General features: G+C 33.7%; 1 protein-coding gene across 2 annotated transcripts in view; it reads right to left on the bottom strand.

Annotated features, from left to right (window-relative positions):
* Positions 1-2,135: 2,135 nt before the first annotated feature.
* The window catches only part of med8 (mediator complex subunit 8), a 29,034-nt gene continuing 10,173 nt past the window's right edge, over positions 2,136-20,996 (bottom strand). The window contains exons 3-7 of one of the 2 annotated variants that reach the window (XM_062424272.1): positions 5,692-5,836; positions 5,461-5,601; positions 5,250-5,337; positions 4,902-5,162; positions 2,136-2,534 (exon numbers count right to left, since the gene is read on the bottom strand). In XM_062424272.1, coding sequence (XP_062280256.1) covers positions 2,464-2,534; positions 4,902-5,162; positions 5,250-5,337; positions 5,461-5,601; positions 5,692-5,836 — 706 coding nt within the window. In that variant the 3' untranslated portion in view covers positions 2,136-2,463. The remainder of the gene's footprint in view (positions 2,535-4,901; positions 5,163-5,249; positions 5,338-5,460; positions 5,602-5,691; positions 5,837-20,996) is intronic. The other variant, XM_062424273.1, reaches the window with a different exon arrangement.

Raw genomic sequence — 20,996 nt, 5'->3', positions numbered from 1 at the left:
AGTGTTTGTCTTGTGCTTGTTATGAATTTTCATTATGAGACAACACAATCATATGTAAGATGACATATTTGGGGGGGAAACTAGGATAGAGCAAAACTATATGGATCATTTAACATATTTACAAATCATTTCAATTTTCAGTAAGTCAGTAATAATGATAAATGTATGTAAATAATACCCCAAAAAAAATCCCCAAAAAAAGAAAGAACTGAGAAAAATGTATAATCATGGCTTTAAATTAACTTGAGATTATAGATGATATAAATAAACTGTATGAGCATTAATTAATGGCCTAATTAATGGTTCATAAATAATTTACTAATGTTTGTAAAATAATTTGTAAGCCATTAAAAAGCATACTTTGGGTTTAGCAGTGAACAATTCCTCCTTTCTAAACCACCATAACATTTGCTTTATCTAACTCTTCAGGAAGACAACGCAGATGTTCAACCACCTACAATCGATTTAATAACATTTATCAGACCTGATTACTTCAAAAATGTGAAACATTAGCTCTTTATTATTGATTTGTAATCAATTATAACTGTTAATGTGTCACACTTTCTGATGCCGTCAGTCCTGGGGTTATAAATGATTATGAATCATTAATAAAGTTTTAAATGTCTCAGACTTCCTGATTAATAAACGGTAAGGTTTCACATTGTCTAAGTCATCAGGTTTGCAGTTAAAGTTAGTGAATCATTAATGAAAACAATCTCAAATAAGTATGCAGTTATAAATTGTTAATACATGAATTTGGTGTGGATGCCCTGCAGCTCTTTCCAGAAGGTAAGTGGTTGAACAGTACATTGCAGGTATCTAACTATAGAATGAAATAAAGCATGTTTTGGTGTTAAAGTGGCCAAAACCTGGCAAACAAAAAATCATGCTTATTAATGGTTTATGAATGATGTGTAAAACATTAGTGTAAACCACTGATGGATGCTTGTAAATGCTTTATAAAGTTACTTATGACAAAGTGGTACCAATCTAATCACAAGGTCCATTACTTGAAACAAAACATTGGTGTTTTGCATGTTTCAGGCCATTTGATAGGAGTTCAAACTGATATGATATGAGCGGTGGTTAGCAGAAATAAAGTACTATTTTGTACACTGCTGTTCAGATTATAACCACACAAAAGTAATGCAACATAAAAAATAAAGCACATTGACTCTCTGCAGGTTGATAGTCAGTGTAATAAAATGTACACAAACCACAAAATCTATTCTCTAAACGCCTAAACTGATTTAAAGTATATGTGTGATTTTGGGTTGGGTTTGTGTTAGTGTGAAAATACTCATAATCCTTAAACTTTTCATCAGGAAATTCAGTTGCTCCTTTCTGTTTTGTTCTTGTTTTTCTGTGAGGTTTGCAGGATGTCGCCTGTTAGCTCTTTGTTTATGATTTAGATCTCATCTGTGGACGCAAGTGTGACCTTGTGCAGCTTTGAGCTGTCTCAGCAGAGCGTCTGACCACGGTGGCTGACACAGCGAGACGTCTGCCTGTTTGGGGACAGAGGGTGTATGTAGGTCAGCCATGGGCCTGCATGCTGTGACAGCAGCACGGTCACTGTGCTGTGCAGCAGGACAGGGATTGGAGTGGACAGAGAGACCCGGCACGGAGAGAGGCCCCCCTCACACGTCAGCACCGATACTTCCTCATTTCCCCCCTTAAACACTTTGACATTATCAGGCCACACAGAGCGACGTCCACCCTCATTATTCTCACCTTTAGTACTGCAGCAAAATGGGCAAAGAGAAGCAGGAGAAGAAGAAACCAGCAGAAAGACTGAACAGACATCAGATCATGGTCTGTCTGATATGTTGGGATGGTCTTTTGATGGGAAGTGTCTCGTCCATGTCGAGACACTCAGATCCACTGATACCAATGATGTTTAGTTACACAGCTTCATGTTTGACAGTGCAGAGCTGTGTAAACACCTATTAAATTTAAAAAATACTAAACAACTGGGTGTACTTTAAAATGACAGCAATTACTTCAAAATTTAAAGTAAAAATGACTTTGAAATATACAGAATTTTCATTTTCCTTAAGTTAATTAATTAAATATTCAAGAGTACATCATCTAAATACTCATTTATATGCATTTATCACACAACCATGTAGTCCTTTACACACATCTTTTATTGAAAAAGTATTTAGAGTACAGTCCCAAAATACAAGCTGTTCATAATCCTATAAATGTTGACATACTGCCATCTAGTGGCTCAAATGCTGAGGCTCAGATGTGGTATAAACAAAGAAAATATGTACACTGAGGGTGAAAAATACTAACATTTTAGGTTTGGCATCAGTTTTCAGACTGTCCAGTCGAGAGAACAGAGTAACAGCTTCTTAGAAGTCGATTTGTTCAATCTGAATAACACGGCAAACAAAAGGTGACATGTAGGTGAGTCTGAAATGTTACAAATGCTGAGTGAAGGACTAACAAGGAAGGAGCTCATCGGTTGTACGGATGCATTGAACCAGACGCTGACTTGATGTTGGTCTTGATGCTGCTCGGCATTTTTCCTGAAGAACAAAAAAAGGGAGAGAAAGAATAAATGCACATGAACATAGATTTACTTCTCAGCTTCTCAGAATCATTATAGTCATTTATAGACAGAGTGCAGCATCATAGACTATTAAAATCTAGATCTTCACTTTTTATTTGTAAAACAAGTTTACAGACAAAAATGGGACTGACATGCAAATGTGCAGTGATTCTGCACAGGTGTGACTCATCTCAAAATACTGTAACAGTACTTGTGTTAGACTCCTTATCCCTATTTAAGTTTTGGTATAAAGATGCTCACAAACTACTGAAAGTTATCACATCCATTTTATTTGTCCTTGTCCCTCAACACTGGGTCATATTGTTTTGAAGCTACTATACGCTGGTAGATGTGGTGAACAGGGTTTGGAGGGTTACTTTAAAATTGTATTCAGATATAGTTACTAGTTGCCTGTAGTCAGTAACATAATCCAAGTACAACCATATTAAAGTAATGTAACTTAATTACTTTCTATTGCTTTAGGATTACTGCAATACTAAATATGCAATAATAAAGAGATAAAGAATACATCAGTGCAAAATTGGCCACTTTCCATGCAAATAAAAACATCTAATTGACAAAGAGCAGTGATGGAGATCAGAGTTCATCCATATGTTCTGCTTTATTATAAACAATTCTACCATCTACCTACCATCTGAGTCTGTGTGTAACAGCTGATGTGTAGATGTGAAGCAGGACACTGAACATTAGTTACTATTTGATCCTGACTGATCTAATGTTAATGAAGTTACTGCTGCTGTGCCATGTGTGTAAATGTGCACAGCCTTTTTCTCAGTTTGCAGACGCACTTACTGGTATAAAACTGAGCAGATAGTGGGTGCAAATACTGCGTAATTCACGGTAATGAACCATTCTCAGGTAAGGCCTCTGATGAAACACCACCTGGCCCGCTGGCTGTGTGAAGTCTGAGTTTTCTTTGCCTTATTCAGTATTGAATGTGTTTGGTGATCAGTCACCCACTGTCAGCTCTGAACACGTTACACACTCAGTCCTATCAGTGGAGAAATGTTATGTGCGCTAAAAGCTTTCATCAACTCAAGCTCTGTTTTAACTCATTAGTAAGTCTTTGGGAAAGCCACAGTGCGTAACAAACATCCCTGCTAACTTTTAAGTTCAATGTAAGTCTGAAGTGAGTAAACGTGCACCAGCTGTATGCACCTGCACACGGTAATTTGCCCTCTCGTTTCTGCTCTGTTTAGTTTGGAACTTTTACATTACATGATAGTATATCGTTCTTTATTGTAAAAAGGGGTTTAAAATTGTAATCCTGCTAAATGTACCTGTAATCAGATTATGTCTTTTTATCTGTAACTGTAGCGGAATACAGTTTTCTTTTTTGTATTCTGTATTATTCTATGTATTACAGTAAAAGTACTGCAGTATTATGAGTGATGTAGTATGCAGTATTACAGTAAAAGTACTGCAGTATTATGAGTGATGTAGTATGCAGTATTACAGTAAAAGTACTGCAGTATTATGAGTGATGTAGTATGCAGTATTACAGTAAGAGTACTGCAGTATTATGAGTGATGTAGTATGCAGTATTACAGTAAGAGTACTGCAGTATTATGAGTGATGTAGTATGTAGTATTACAGTAAAAGTACTGCAGTATTATGAGTGATGTAGTATGCAGTATTACAGTAAAAGTACTGCAGTATTATGAGTGATGTAGTATGCAGTATTACAGTAGAAGTAGTGGTTTGGTCCTCTGACTGATATATTATTATATATGACATCATTAGATTATTAATAGTGAAGCATCAGTGTTAGAGCAGCATGTTACTGTTGTAGCTGCTGGAGGTGGAGCTAGTTTACACTACTTTATATACAGTTAGCTAGTTTAGTCCAGTGGTTCCCAACCTAGGGGTGGGGCCCCTCCAAAGGGTCAGGAGATAAATGCGAGGGGTGGTGAGATGATTAATGGGAGAGGAAAGAAGAAAAAACAAAGTTCTGATACACAAATGTTTTCAATTTTTGGACTTTTTCTCTAATCTTTGATTTTTGCTGAAATATTGGATCATTTGAACATTTATTGAAATGAAACCATGTGAGAAGTTTAGAGGGAAAAAATCACTATTTGGTGATATGAGTTAACAACTCATAGACATCTGAAATGTGAGCCTGACTACACACTGCTTTTTATAAGAAACCACTGGTTTCATCTTTAATAATGTGTTGTATTTTAAAAACTTGTTATATTATCCATTATGTCAAATCTTCATCTGAAAAGTAACTAAAGCTGTTAAATAAATTTAGTGGAGTAGAGATATAAAGTAGCTGTGTGCATGCAGTGTGTAATGTAATGTGAGGTGTACTACTAACCCAGGTCTCCAGGCCTCCTACCTGGCTGTCCTTGCTGCTGTGAAGCCACAGGTCCTCCCATACCTGCTTGTTGGCTTGAACCACCACCGATGGTGACCTGCTGTAAGGTGGGACCTCCACTCATCATGGGCCCTTGTCCTGGGTGTCCCGGGGCCACCTGCCCTGGTGGTCTACACTTGGAAAGCCCCTTTCCGAACGCCACCGCTCCAACCAGCGCGTTTGTGTCGGCGGGGTTAAAAGATGGTTTGTTCTGACGCATCGCTAAAAAGACCAAAATCATACTGTTACAATTCAGCTCAGTTTTATAATTGAACATAAATAACGTGCACAGTGACAACGTTCACACACCTGCACTCTCTGCGTCTCTGTCATCACGAGGATTGTTCAGCTTCTCCAGCAGAGAAGAACACAACTTATTCAACGTCTGGATCTGTTTCTGTTGGGATAAAAATATCACCTGGTTATTTTAATAATGCAAAATACAGAAGTGAGACTTCCACGTTTTTTATGCAGTAAAATCCAGCATCCATCCAGTCAGTCTGTATGATAAGTAACGTACCTGGGCCACCTCCGGGCCTATACGTGTGGCCTCTGCACTCAGCTGTTTCTCCTGCTCCTCCACCTCTGGATCAGGCTTCGTCCGCAAGTAGTCCGGCACGATCTCGTGACTGAACACCGGGACGCGCTGCTCAGTGAGTTTCTGACAGAGAACATGAGAGCAGATGTGATGAATAGCCGGCTCAGAAACACAAACGCTTCTTCATTAACTATGAGAGTGACAGATACTCACTGCTAAATCCTCGTCTCGGTCCGGAGACAGAAGCAGAGGTATTATGACCTGGTTACGGAAAGATGGCGTCTTCTCGTTCTTCAGCAGTTTGTTGATAGTGTTCAGCTGACCCGATAGAAGAGCAAAGTTGTCCAAAACCTGAGGCCTGAGATACAGAAACACACACGGGCTTAGAAATTAATATCAGTGTGTTTTAACAACAAATGATGACAGAGCTTCATCGATTTAATGCAGTAAAACATGTCATAGATTAACTAGGTAATGCTCCATCATAGCAGTAAATACAATATTCATTTTTAAACATTACACATGTCAGTTTTAAAGGAATAATCCACAATTTATCATGATAAAGATGTTTTTTTAAATAATATTACATAATTACAATTCAGTCCTGACTTTAGAATTCAGCCGGAGAGGCTGACTGGTGTCAGAGCTGCAACAATTGGTCAATTAATCAATTAGTTGCCAACTACTGAATGAATCACCAGCTATTTTGATAATTGATTCATTGTTTTGAGTTGTTATGAAAGGGAAAAAAGGTCAAAATTATCTTAGTCCAGCAACTCCAATGTGAATATTTTCTGGTCTTCTATATATTTAACTAAGCATGTTTGGGTTGTGGACAAAACAAGACATTTGAGGACGTCCCCTTGGGCTGTGCATATATGAGTTTTGTTTTATATCATGTTTGATACACTGGCAACTTATTTCTCATAGCATGGTTTTTTAAACACACAAAAACATATTGAATTCAACATTTTTAAGGTCTTGCATAAAGCTCATATCACCACCAGCAAACTGTATCCATGACAATAATAGATAATGCATGAAATGCAATAAAATGAAAATTGACAGATTTACAGATGAATAACCTTTTATACCTGCTGTATCTAATTTGATACACACATTTTCAACAGGGATTTACCATAAAATAAGATAAAGAATATTTAGACATTCAACACTGCATTGGTTTATGTGTGTACTACAGTATCTGATCTTATACATCAGGTTTTTACTTGGGTAAAGTTAGAAAGAGATTGGCAGATTCGAACTTCAGCGATCAATAGCTCACAAACGAAACATTGTTAAAACATAAAAAATGCCTCTTTCCTATCGTGGTAAGGTAGACTATTGACTATTGACTACAAACTCATTTTCGCCAAAACGAGTCGTCCTCCAGGCTGCAGGAAATATATTGCTCTCTATGCGCTGCGGGCGGAGAGGCGAGCGCTTAGGGACCGTCTACAAAGTGCAGTACCAAAATGAAAAATATTCAATATCTCTTTATTATCTTTTATTCACTGTAGTCTCACCAAATTCACTCCACACATCAACGGTCACCTGATAATCACACTACAACAGTTATTGTTACAAAATGTGCTTGTGTATAATACTTCAATATCATCACTGTCATGTGCTGTTGTTCCATTGATTTCCCTTCAATAGCATCAATATTTTACACAGTAGTCTTCACTATATTCACTCCGCACAACAAGGGTCACCTGATAATCATACTACAACATTTATTTTGGGAAAATGTGTTTTGATATAATTTGGGGGAATTTTTATATTCAAAAATATTCAATATCGTCAATATCATACACTGTATACTCACCAAAATCATGATACACAACAAGGGTCACCTGATAATCATACTACATGAGTGATTTCATAAAAAGGTGTTTTTGTTTATTTTTGGGGAATTTTATTGTGAAAAATCGTCAATAGCGTTAATATTATACACTGTATACTCACCAAAATCATGCTACACAACAAGGGTCACCTGATAATCATACTACAACAGTTATTTCAGGAAAAAAAAAAAGTTTGCATATTTTTGGGGAATTTTATATTGAAAAATCGTCAATAGCGTTAATATTATACAGTGTAGGATGACCAAAATCATGATACACAACAAGGGTCACCTGATAATCATACTACAACAGTTATTTCAGAAAAACGTGTTTTTGTTTATTTTTGGGGAATTTTATTGTGAAAAATCGTCAATAGCGTTAATATTATACACTGTATACCCCATCCTGAGGAGGGCGGAAAGGGCGCAGCTCAAGAGATTGGTTGGCGTGGGACTCAGACCAGACCTTAGGATGGAATGCAGGATTTGGGGCGCAGCAGCACTCCAGCATTCCCAGGCAAGAAGCGGCAGCACTCTTCATGCACGGAAAGGGCATGTAGCTCACCCACCCTTTTTGTCGACACAATAGCCAACAAGAATGTAGTCTTGAGCGAAAGCCATTTCAGCTCAACCGTTTCCAGAGGCTCGAACGGCCCATGCCGCAAGGCTGACAAAACCATCTCCAAATCCCATGGGGGTACACCCGGCCTCCTGGGAGAAGGAGCAACCCTACAAGCCCCCCTAAAGAACTGAGCAATAAGGTCACAACAACCCTGTGCCAGTTTACAAGGCCCAACATGGGCCGCCTTTATGGCTGCCACCGCCCCCCTCAACGTCGAGGGAGACTTGCCTGCCTCTAACAGCTCCTGAAGGAACTGAAGGATACCAGGGGCCATACAGGAGAGGGGATCCACGTGTCGTGAGGCACACCATGATTGAAACACCCCCCAACGATAGGAATAAGCAACCCTGGTCGAGGGAGCCCGGGCCCCCTGCAAAGTACCCACTACAGACTGGGGGAATCCCAAGGCTAGAAATTCGGCCCCTGGGGAAAAGGATGAAAAAGTTCCCTCGGCCTGGGACAGGAGGTCCCGGCGAATGGATAGCTCCCACGGTTGTCCCTGAAGAAGGGGCGGAATCTCTGCAAACCAAATCATCTGGGGCCAATTGGGGGCCACCAGGATGAGGCTGGACTCTCTGTAGGAGTTGGTGCAGAAGGAGGAAGGGAGGGAAGGCATACAGGAGGCCCAGTGGCCACTGATGTGCCATCAAATCCGTCCCTAAGGGAGGATTGTCCTTCCCCATGAAGAAAAAGAGGGGACAATGAGTGTTCTCCCTGGTAGCAAAAAGATCTGCCACGGCTGTGCCGTAGCGATCCCATATTCCGCTCACAACCTCTGGATGCAGCTGCCACTCTCCGGGGAGGGGTCCCCCCCCTGGAGAGCCGATCTACAGCAAGGTTCTCCCGACCCGGCACGTATGTGGCCCTCAGGGACTTGAACTGGGGATGAGCCCACTCCCATATTGCCTGAGCCAATCTGCACAGGCGAGGGGAACCTAGGCCCCCTTGCCTGTTGATATATGCCGCTGCTACTGTACTGTCTGTTCTAACCAGCACATGGTGGTCCTGTAGCTCTGGCAGGAAGTGCAGATGAGCCAACGATATTGAAGATTTTTGAATATAAAAAATCTCCAAAATTATATCAAAACTAATTTCCCCAAAATAAATGTTGTAGTATAATTATCAGGTGACCCCTGTTGTGTAGCATGATTTTGGTCATCCTACACTTTATAATATTAACACTATTGACAATATTAAAATAAAATTCCCCAAAAATATGCAAACTTTTTTTTTCCTGAAATAACTGTTGTAGTATGATTATCAGGGGACCATTGTTGTGTAGCATGATTTTGGTGAGTATACAGTGTATAACATTAACGCTATTGAAGATTTTTCACAATAAAATTCCCCAAAAATATGCAAAACATTTCGTTCCGGAAAAGACTGTTGTAGTATGATTATGAGGTGACCCTTGTTGTGTAGCATAATTTTGGTGAGTATACAGTGTATAATATTGACAATATTGAAGATTTTTGAATATAAAAAATCCCCAAAATTATATCAAAACTAATTTTCCTAAAATAAATGTTGTAGTATAATTATCAGGTGACCCTTGTTGTGTAGCATGATTTTGGTCATCCTACACTGTATAATATTAACACTATTGAAGATTTTTGAATATAAAAAATCTCCAAAATTATATCAAAACTAATTTCCCCAAAATAAATGTTGTAGTATAATTATCAGGTGACCCTTGTTGTGTAGCATGATTTTGGTGAGTATACAGTGTATAATATTAATGCTATTGATGATATTTCAAAATAAAATTCCCCAAAAATATGCAAATTTTTTTTTCCTGTAGTATGATTATCAGGTGACCCTTGTTGTGTAGTATGATTTTGGTGAGTATACAGTGTATAATATTAACGCTATTGACGATTTTTCAAAATAAAATTCCCACAAAAATATGCAAAAAGATTTTTGTTCTGAAATGACTGTTGTAGTATGATTATCAGGTGACCCTTGTTGTGTATCATGATTTTGGTCATCCTACACTGTATAATATTAACGCTATTGACGATTTTTCACAATAAAATTCCACAAAAATATGCAAAAAGATTTTTCCTGAAATAACTGTTGTAGTATGATTATCAGGTGACCCTTGTTGTGTAGTATGATTTTGGTGAGTATACAGTGTATAATATTAACTCTATTGACGATTTTTCACAATAAAATTCCCCAAAAATATGCAAAAAAGATTTTTTTTCTGAAATGACTGTTGTAGTATGATTATCAGATGACCCTTGTTGTGTATCATGATTTTGGTCATCCTACACTGTATAATATTAACGCTATTGAAGATATTTCACAATAAAATTCCCCAAAAAAATGCAAAAAGATTTTTTTGTTGAAATGACTGTTGTAGTATGATTATCAGGTGACCCTTGTTGTGTAGCATGATTTTGGTGAGTATACAGTGTATAATATTAACACTATTGACGATTTTTCACATTAAAATTCCCCAAAAATATGCAAAAAGATTTTTTTTCTGAAATAACTGTTGTAGTATGATTATCAGGTGACCCTTGTTGTGTATCATGATTTTGGTCATCCTACACTGTATAATATTAACACTATTGACGATATTTCAAAATAAAATTCCCAAAAAATATCCTTTTTTTTTTCCTGAAATAACTGTTGTAGTATGATTATTAGGTGACCCTTGTTGTGTAGTATGATTTTGGTGAGTATACAGTGTATAACATTAACGCTATTGACGATTTTTCACAATAAAATTCCCACAAAAATATGCTTTTCTTTTTCCTGAAATAACTGTTGTAGTATGATTATTAGGTGACCCTTGTTGTGTAGCATGATTTTGGTGAGTATACAGTGTATAATATTAACGCTATTGACGATTATTCACAATAAAATTCCCCAAAAATATGCAAAAAGATTTTTTTTCTGAAATGACTGTTGTAGTATGATTATCAGATGACCCTTGTTGTGTATCATGATTTTGGTCATCCTACACTGTATAATATTAACGCTATTGACGATATTTCAAAATAAAATTCCCCAAAAATATGAAATTTTTTTTTCCTGAAATAACTGTTGTAGTATGATTATCAGGTGACCCTTGTTGTGTAGCATGATTTTGGTGAGTATACAGTGTATAATATTAACGCTATTGACGATTTTTCACATTAAAATTCCCCAAAAATATGCAAAAAGATTTTTTTTCTGAAATAACTGTTGTAGTATGATTATCAGGTGACCCTTGTTGTGTATCATGATTTTGGTCATCCTACACTGTATAATATTAACACTATTGACGATATTTCAAAATAAAATTCCCCAAAAATATCCTTTTTTTTTCCTGAAATAACTGTTGTAGTATGATTATTAGGTGACCCTTGTTGTGTAGTATGATTTTGGTGAGTATACAGTGTATAACATTAACGCTATTGACGATTTTTCACAATAAAATTCCCACAAAAATATGCATTTTTTTTTCCTGAAATAACTGTTGTAGTATGATTATTAGGTGACCCTTGTTGTGTAGCATGATTTTGGTGAGTATACAGTGTATAATATTAACGCTATTGACGATTATTCACAATAAAATTCCCCAAAAATATGCAAAAAGATTTTTTTTCTGAAATAACTGTTGTAGTATGATTATCAGGTGACCCTTGTTGTGTATCATGATTTTGGTCATCCTACACTGTATAATATTAACGCTATTGACGATTTTTCACAATAAAATTCCCCAAAAATATGCAAAAAGATTTTTTTTCCTGAAATAACATTTGTAGTATGATTATCAGGTGACCCTTGTTGTGTAGTATGATTTTGGTGAGTATACAGTGTATAATATTAACGCTATTGACGATTTTTCACAATAAAATTCCCACAAAAATATACCATTTTTTTTCCTGAAATAACTGTTGTAGTATGATTATCAGGTGACCATTGTTGTGTATCATGATTTTGGTGAGTATACAGCGTATAATATTAACGCTATTGACGATATTTCACAATAAAATTCCCTAAAAATATGCACCTTTTTTTTTCCTGAAATAACTGTTGTAGTATGATTATCAGGTGACCCTTGTTGTGTAGCATAATTTTGGTGAGTATACAGTGTATAATATTAATGCTATTGATGATATTTCAAAATAAAATTCCCCAAAAATATGCAAAAAAGATTTTTTTGCTGAAATGACTGTTGTAGTATGATTATCAGGTGACCCTTGTTGTGTAGCATGATATTGGTCATCCTACACTGTATAATATTAACGCTATTGACGATTTTTCACAATAAAATTCCCCAAAAATATGCAAAAAGATTTTTTTTCCTGAAATAACATTTGTAGTATGATTATCAGGTGACCCTTGTTGTGTAGTATGATTTTGGTGAGTATACAGTGTATAATATTAACGCTATTGACGATTTTTCACAATAAAATTCCCCAAAGATATGAAATTTTTTTTTCCTGAAATAACTGTTGTAGTATGATTATCAGGTGACCTTTGTTGTGTAGTATGATTTTGGTGAGTATACAGTGTATAATATTAACGCTATTGACGATTTTTCACAATAAAATTCCCACAAAAATATGCATTTTTTTTTCCTGAAATAACTGTTGTAGTATGATTATCAGGTGACCATTGTTGTGTATCATGATTTTGGTGAGTACACAGCGTATAATATTAACGCTATTGACGATATTTCACAATAAAATTCCCTAAAAATATGCACCTTTTTTTTTTCCTGAAATAACTGTTGTAGTATGATTATCAGGTGACCATTGTTGTGTATCATAATTTTGGTGAGTATACACTGTATAATATTAATGCTATTGATGATATTTCAAAATAAAATTCCCCAAAAATATGCAAAAAAGATTTTTTTGCTGAAATGACTGTTGTAGTATGATTATCAGGTGACCCTTGTTGTGTAGCATGATTTTGGTCATCCTACACTGTATAATATTAACGCTATTGACGATATTTCAAAATAAAATTCCCCAAAAATATCCAATTTTTTTTTCCTGAAATAACTGTTGTAGTATGATTATCAGGTGACCCTTGTTGTGTAGTATGATGTTGGTGAGTGTACAGTGTATAATATTAACGCTATTGACGATTATTCACAATAAAATTCCCACAAAAATATGCAAAAAGATTTTTTTTCTGAAATAACTGTTGTAGTATGATTATCAGGTGACCCTTGTTGTGTATCATGATTTTGGTCATCCTACACTGTATAATATTAACGCTATTGACGATATTTCAAAATAAAATTACCCAAAAATATGAAATTTTTTTTTCCTGAAATAACTGTTGTAGTATGATTATCAGGTGACCCTTGTTGTGTAGCATGATTTTGGTGAGTATACAGTGTATAATATTAACTCTATTGATGATTTTTCACAATAAAATTACCCAAAAATATGCAAAAAGATTTTTTTTCTGAAATGACTGTTGTAGTATGATTATCAGATGACCCTTGTTGTGTATCATGATTTTGGTCATCCTACACTGTATAATATTAACGCTATTGACGATTTTTCACAATAAAATTCCACAAAAATATGCAAAAAGATTTTTTTTCCTGAAATAACATTTGTAGTATGATTATCAGGTGACCCTTGTTGTGTAGTATGATTTTGGTGAGTATACAGTGTATAATATTAACGCTATTGACGATTATTCACAATAAAATTCCCCAAAAATATACAAAAAGATTTTTTTTCCTGAAATAACTGTTGTAGTATGATTATCAGGTGACCCTTGTTGTGTAGTATGATGTTGGTGAGTGTACAGTGTATAATATTAACGCTATTGACGATTATTCACAATAAAATTCCCACAAAAATATGCAAAAAGATTTTTTTTCTGAAATAACTGTTGTAGTATGATTATCAGGTGACCCTTGTTGGAAAGCATGATTTTGGTCATCCTACACTGTATAATATTAACGCTATTGAAGATATTTCAAAATAAAATTCCCACAAAAATATGCAAAAAGATTTTTTTGCTGAAATGACTGTTGTAGTATGATTATCAGGTGACCCTTGTTGTGTAGCATGATTTTGGTCATCCTACACTGTATAATATTAACGCTATTGACGATTTTTCACAATAAAATTCCCACAAAAATATGCAAAAAGATTTTTTTGTTGAAATGACTGTTGTAGTATGATTATCAGGTGACCCTTGTTGTGTAGTATGATTTTGGTGAGTATACAGTGTATAATATTAACGCTATTGACGATATTTCAAAATAAAATTCCCCAAAAATATGCACACTTTTTTTTTTTCCTGAAATAACTGTTGTAGTATGATTATCAGGTGACCCCTTGTTTTGTAGTATGATTTTGGTGAGTATACAGTGTATAATATTAACGCTATTGATGATTTTTCACAATAAAATTCCCACAAAAATATGCATTTTTTTTCCCTGAAATAACTGTTGTAGTATGATTATTAGGTGACCCTTGTTGTGTAGCATGATTTTGGTGAGTATACAGTGTATAATATTAACGCTATTGACGATTTTTCACAATAAAATTCCCACAAAAATATGCAAAAAGATTTTTTTGATTAAATGACTGTTGTAGTATGATTATCAGGTGACCCTTGTTGTGTAGCATGATTTTGGTGAGTATACAGTGTATAATATTAACGCTATTGACGATTTTTCACAATAAAATTCCCACAAAAATATGCAAAAAGATTTTTTTGATTAAATGACTGTTGTAGTATGATTATCAGGTGACCCTTGTTGTGTAGCATGATTTTGGTGAGTATACAGTGTATAATATTAACGCTATTGACGATTTTTCACATTAAAATTCCCCAAAAATATGCAAAAAGATTTTTTTTCTGAAATAACTTTATTGTATGATTATCAGGTTACCCTTGTTGTGTAGAATGATTTTGGTCATCCTACACTGTATAATATTAACGCTATTGAAGATATTTCAAAATAAAATTCCCACAAAAATATGCAAAAAGATTTTTTTTCTGAAATGACTGTTGTAGTATGATTATCAGGTAACCCTTGTTGTGTAGCATGATTTTGGTGAGTATACAGTGTATAATATTAACGCTATTGACGATTATTCACAATAAAATTCCCCAAAAATATACAAAAAGATTTTTTTCCTGAAATAACTGTTGTAGTATGATTATCAGGTGACCCTTGTTGTATAGCATGATTTTGGTCATCCTACACTGTATAATATTAACGCTATTGAAGATATTTCAAAATAAAATTCCCACAAAAATATGCAAAAAGATTTTTTTGCTGAAATGACTGTTGTAGTATGATTATCAGGTGACCCTTGTTGTGTAGCATGATTTTGGTCATCCTACACTGTATAATATTAACGCTATTGACGATTTTTCACAATAAAATTCCCACAAAAATATGCAAAAAGATTTTTTTGTTGAAATGACTGTTGTAGTATGATTATCAGGTGACCCTTGTTGTGTAGCATGATTTTGGTCATCCTACACTGTATAATATTAACACTATTGACGATATTTCAAAATAAAATTCCCCAAAAATATGCAAAAAGATTTTTCTTCTTGAAATAACTGTTGTAGTATGATTATCAGGTGACCATTGTTGTGTAGCATGATTTTGGTGAGTATACAGCGTATAATATTAACGCTATTGACGATATTTCAAAATAAAATTCTCTAAAAATATGCACCTTTTTTTTCCCTGAAATAACTGTTGTAGTATGATTATCAGGTGACCCTTGTTGTGTAGCATGATTTTGGTGAGTATACAGTGTATAATATTAACGCTATTGACGATTATTCACAATAAAATTCCCCAAAAATATGCAAAAAGATTTATTTTCTGAAATGACTGTTGTAGTATGATTATCAGGTGACCATTGTTGTGTAGCATAATTTTGGTGAGTATACAGTGTATAATATTAACGCTATTGACGATTTTTCACAATAAAATTACCACAAAAATATGCAAAAAGATTTTTTTTCCTAAAATAACTGTTGTAGTATGATTATCAGGTGACCCTTGTTGTATAGCATGATTTTGGTCATCCTACACTGTATAATATTAACGCTATTGACAATTTTTCACAATAAAATTCCCAAAAAATATGCAATTTTTTTTTTGTCCTGAATTAACTGTTGTAGTATGATTATCAGGTGACCATTGTTGTGTAGCATGATTTTGGTGAGTATACAGTGTATAATATTAACGCTATTGACGATATTTCAAAATAAAATTTCCAAAAAATATGCAATTTTTTTTCCTGAAATAACTGTTGTAGTATGATTATCAGGTGACCCTTGTTGTATATCATGATTTTGGTGAGTATACAGTGTATAATATTAACGCTATTGACGATAATTCAAAATAAAATTCCCCAAAAATATGCAAACTTTTTTTTTTCCTGAAATAACTGTTGTAGTATGATTATCAGGTGACCATTGTTGTGTAGAATGATTTTGGTGAGTATACAGTGTATAATATTAACGCTATTGACGATTATTCACAATAAAATTTCCCAAAAATATGCAAAAAGATTTTTTTGCTGAAATGACTGTTGTAGTATGATTATCAGGTGAACCTTGTTGTATAGCATGATTTTGGTCATCCTACACTGTATAATATTAACGCTATTGACGATATTTCAAAATAAAATTCCCACAAAAATATGTAATTTTTTTTTCTCCTGAAATAACTGTTGTAGTATGATTATCAGGTGACCCTTGTTGTGTAGTATGATTTTGGTGAGTATACAGTGTATAATATTAACGCTATTGACGATTATTCACAATAAAATTTCCCAAAAATATGCAAAAAGATTTTTTTGCTGAAATGACTGTTGTAGTATGATTATCAGGTGAACCTTGTTGTATAGCATGATTTTGGTCATCCTACACTGTATAATATTAACGCTATTGACGATATTTCAAAATAAAGTTCCCAAAAAATATGCATACTTTTTTTTTTTCCTGAAATAACTGTTGTAGTATGATTATCAGATGACCATTGTTGTGTAGCATGATTTTGGTGAGTATACAGCGTATTATATTAACGCTATTGACGATATTTCAAAATAAAATTCCCTAAAAATATGCACCTTTTCTTTTCTCCTGAAATAACTGTTGTAGTATGATTATCAGGTGACCATTGTTGTGTAGCATGATTTTGGTGAGTATACAGTGTATAATATTAACGCTATTGACGATTATTCACAATAAAATTCCCCAAAAATATGCAAAAAGATTTTTGTCCTGAAATAACTGTTGTAGTATGATTATTAGGTGACCCTTGTTGTGTAGCATGATTTTGGTGAGTATACAGTGTATAATATTAACGCTATTGACGATATTTCAAAATAAAATTCCCAAAAAATATGCATACTTTTTTTTTTTTCCTGAAATAACTGTTGTAGTATGATTATCAGGTGACCATTGTTGTGTAGCATGATTTTGGTGAGTATACAGTGTATAATATTAACGCTATTGACGATATTTCAAAATAAAATTCCCCAAAAATATGCAATTTTTTTTTTCCTGAAATAACTGTTGTAGTATGATTATCAGGTGACCCTTGTTGTATAGCATGATTTTGGTGAGTATACAGTGTATAATATTAACGCTATTGACGATAATTCAAAATAAAATTCCCCAAAAATATGCACTTTTTTTTCCTCCTGAAATAACTGTTGTAGTATGATTATCAGGTGACCTTTGTTGTGTAGTATGATTTTGGTGAGTATACAGTGTATAATATTAACGCTATTGACGATTTTTCACAATAAAATTCCCACAAAAATATGCATTTTTTTTCCAGAAATAACTGTTGTAGTATGATTATTAGGTGACCCTTGTTGTGTATCATGATTTTGGTGAGTATACAGTGTATAATATTAACACTATTGACGATTATTCACAATAAAATTCCCCAAAAATATACAAAAAGATTTTTTTTCTGAAATAACTGTTGTAGTATGATTATCAGGTGACCCTTGTTGTGTAGCATGATTTTGGTAATCCTACACTGTATAATATTAACGCTATTGACGATATTTCAAAATAAAATTCCCAAAAAATATGCACTTTTTTTTTCTCCTGAAATAACTGTTGTAGTATGATTATCAGGTGACCCTTGTTGTGTAGTATGATTTTGGTGAGTATACAGTGTATAATATTAACGCTATTGACGATTTTTCACAATAAAATTCCCACAAAAATATGCATTTTTTTTTCCCTGAAATAACTGTTGTAGTATGATTATTAGGTGACCCTTGTTGTGTAGCATGATTTTGGTCATCCTACACTGTATAATATTAACGCTATTGACAATTTTTCACAATAAAATTCCCCAAAAATATGCAAACTTTTTTTTTTTCCCGAAATAACTGTTGTAGTATGATTATCAGGTGACCATTGTTGTGTAGCATGATTTTGGTGAGTATACAGTGTATAATATTAACACTATTGACGATATTTCAAAATAAAATTCCCCAAAAATATGCAATTTTTTTTTTCCTGAAATAACTGTTGTAGTATGATTATCAGGTGACACTTGTTGTATAGCATGATTTTGGTCATCCTACACTGTATAATATTAACGCTATTGACGATAATTCAAAATAAAATTCCCCAAAAATATGCACTTTTTTTTCCTCCTGAAATAACTGTTGTAGTATGATTATCAGGTGACCTTTGATGTGTAGTATGATTTTGGTGAGTATACAGTGTATAATATTAACGCTATTGACGATTTTTCACAATAAAATTCCCACAAAAATATGCATTTTTTTTTTCCTGAAATAACTGTTGTAGTATGATTATTAGGTGACCCTTGTTGTGTAGCATGATTTTGGTGAGTATACAGTGTATAATATTAACGTTATTGACGATTATTCACAATAAAATTCCCCAAAAATATACAAAAAGATTTTTTTTCTGAAATAACTGTTGTAGTATGATTATCAGGTGACCCTTGTTATATAGCATGATTTTGGTCATCCTACACTGTTTAATATTATGGCTATTGACGATATTTCAAAATAAAATACCCAAAATATATGCAAACTTTTTTTTCTCCTGAAATAACTGTTGTAGTATGATTATCAGGTGACCCTTGTTGTATAGCATGATTTTAGTCATCCAACACTGTATAATATTAACGCTATTGACGATATTTCAAAATAAAATTCCCCAAAAATATGCAATTTTTTTTTTCCTGAAATAACTGTTGTAGTATGATTATCAGGTGACCCTTGTTGTATAGCATGATTTTGGTGAGTATACAGTGTATAATATTAACCCTATTGACGATTATTCAAAATAAAATTCCCCAAAAATATGCAAAAAGATTTTTTTTTCTGAAATGACTGTTGTAGTATGATTATCATGTGACCCTTGTTGTGTAGCATGATTTTGGTCATCCTACACTGTATAATATCAACGCTATTGACGATTTTTCACAATAAAATTCCCCAAAAATATGCAAAAAGATTTTTCTTCCTGAAATAACTGTTGTAGTATGATTATCAGGTGACCCTTGTTGTATAGCATGATTTTGGTTAGTATACAGTGTATAATATTAACGCTATTGACGATTTTTCACAATAAAATTCCCCAAAAATATGCAAAACGATTTTTTTTCTGAAATGACTGTTGTAGTATGATTATCAGGTGACCCTTGTTGTGTATCATGATTTTGGTCATCCTACACTGTATAATATTAACGCTATTGACGATTTTTCACAATAAAATTCCCCAAAAATATGCAAAACGATTTTTTTTCTGAAATGACTGTTGTAGTATGATTATCAGGTGACCCTTGTTGTGTATCATGATTTTGGTCATCCTACACTGTATAATATTAACGCTATTGACGATTTTTCACAATAAAATTCCCCAAAAATATGCAAAAAGATTTTTTTTCTGAAATGACTGTTGTAGTATGATTATCAGGTGACCCTTGTTGTGTAGCATGATTTTGGTCATCCTACACTGTATAATATCAACGCTATTGACGATTTTTCACAATAAAATTCCCCAAAAATATACAAAAAGATTTTTTTTCTGAAATAACTGTTGTAGTATGATTATCAGGTGACCCTTGTTGTGTAGCATGATTTTGGTAATCCTACACTGTATAATATTAACGCTATTGACGATATTTCAAAATAAAATTCCCAAAAAATATGCACTTTTTTTTTCTCCTGAAATAACTGTTGTAGTATGATTATCAGGTGACCCTTGTTGTGTAGTATGATTTTGGTGAGTATACAGTGTATAATATTAACGCTATTGACGATTTTTCACAATAAAATTCCCACAAAAATATGCATTTTTTTTTCCCTGAAATAACTGTTGTAGTATGATTATTAGGTGACCCTTGTTGTGTAGCATGATTTTGGTCATCCTACACTGTATAATATTAACGCTATTGACAATTTTTCACAATAAAATTCCCCAAAAATATGCAAACTTTTTTTTTTTCCCGAAATAACTGTTGTAGTATGATTATCAGGTGACCATTGTTGTGTAGCATGATTTTGGTGAGTATACAGTGTATAATATTAACACTATTGACGATATTTCAAAATAAAATTCCCCAAAAATATGCAATTTTTTTTTTCCTGAAATAACTGTTGTAGTATGATTATCAGGTGACACTTGTTGTATAGCATGATTTTGGTCATCCTACACTGTATAATATTAACGCTATTGACGATAATTCAAAATAAAATTCCCCAAAAATATGCACTTTTTTTTCCTCCTGAAATAACTGTTGTAGTATGATTATCAGGTGACCTTTGATGTGTAGTATGATTTTGGTGAGTATACAGTGTATAATATTAACGCTATTGACGATTTTTCACAATAAAATTCCCACAAAAATATGCATTTTTTTTTTCCTGAAATAACTGTTGTAGTATGATTATTAGGTGACCCTTGTTGTGTAGCATGATTTTGGTGAGTATACAGTGTATAATATTAACGTTATTGACGATTATTCACAATAAAATTCCCCAAAAATATACAAAAAGATTTTTTTTCTGAAATAACTGTTGTAGTATGATTATCAGG

The sequence above is a fragment of the Scomber scombrus genome, chromosome 8 (genome assembly GCF_963691925.1).
Source record: "Scomber scombrus chromosome 8, fScoSco1.1, whole genome shotgun sequence".
Taxonomy (NCBI): domain Eukaryota; kingdom Metazoa; phylum Chordata; class Actinopteri; order Scombriformes; family Scombridae; genus Scomber; species Scomber scombrus.
This window is presented reverse-complemented; position numbering and strand designations above follow the sequence as displayed.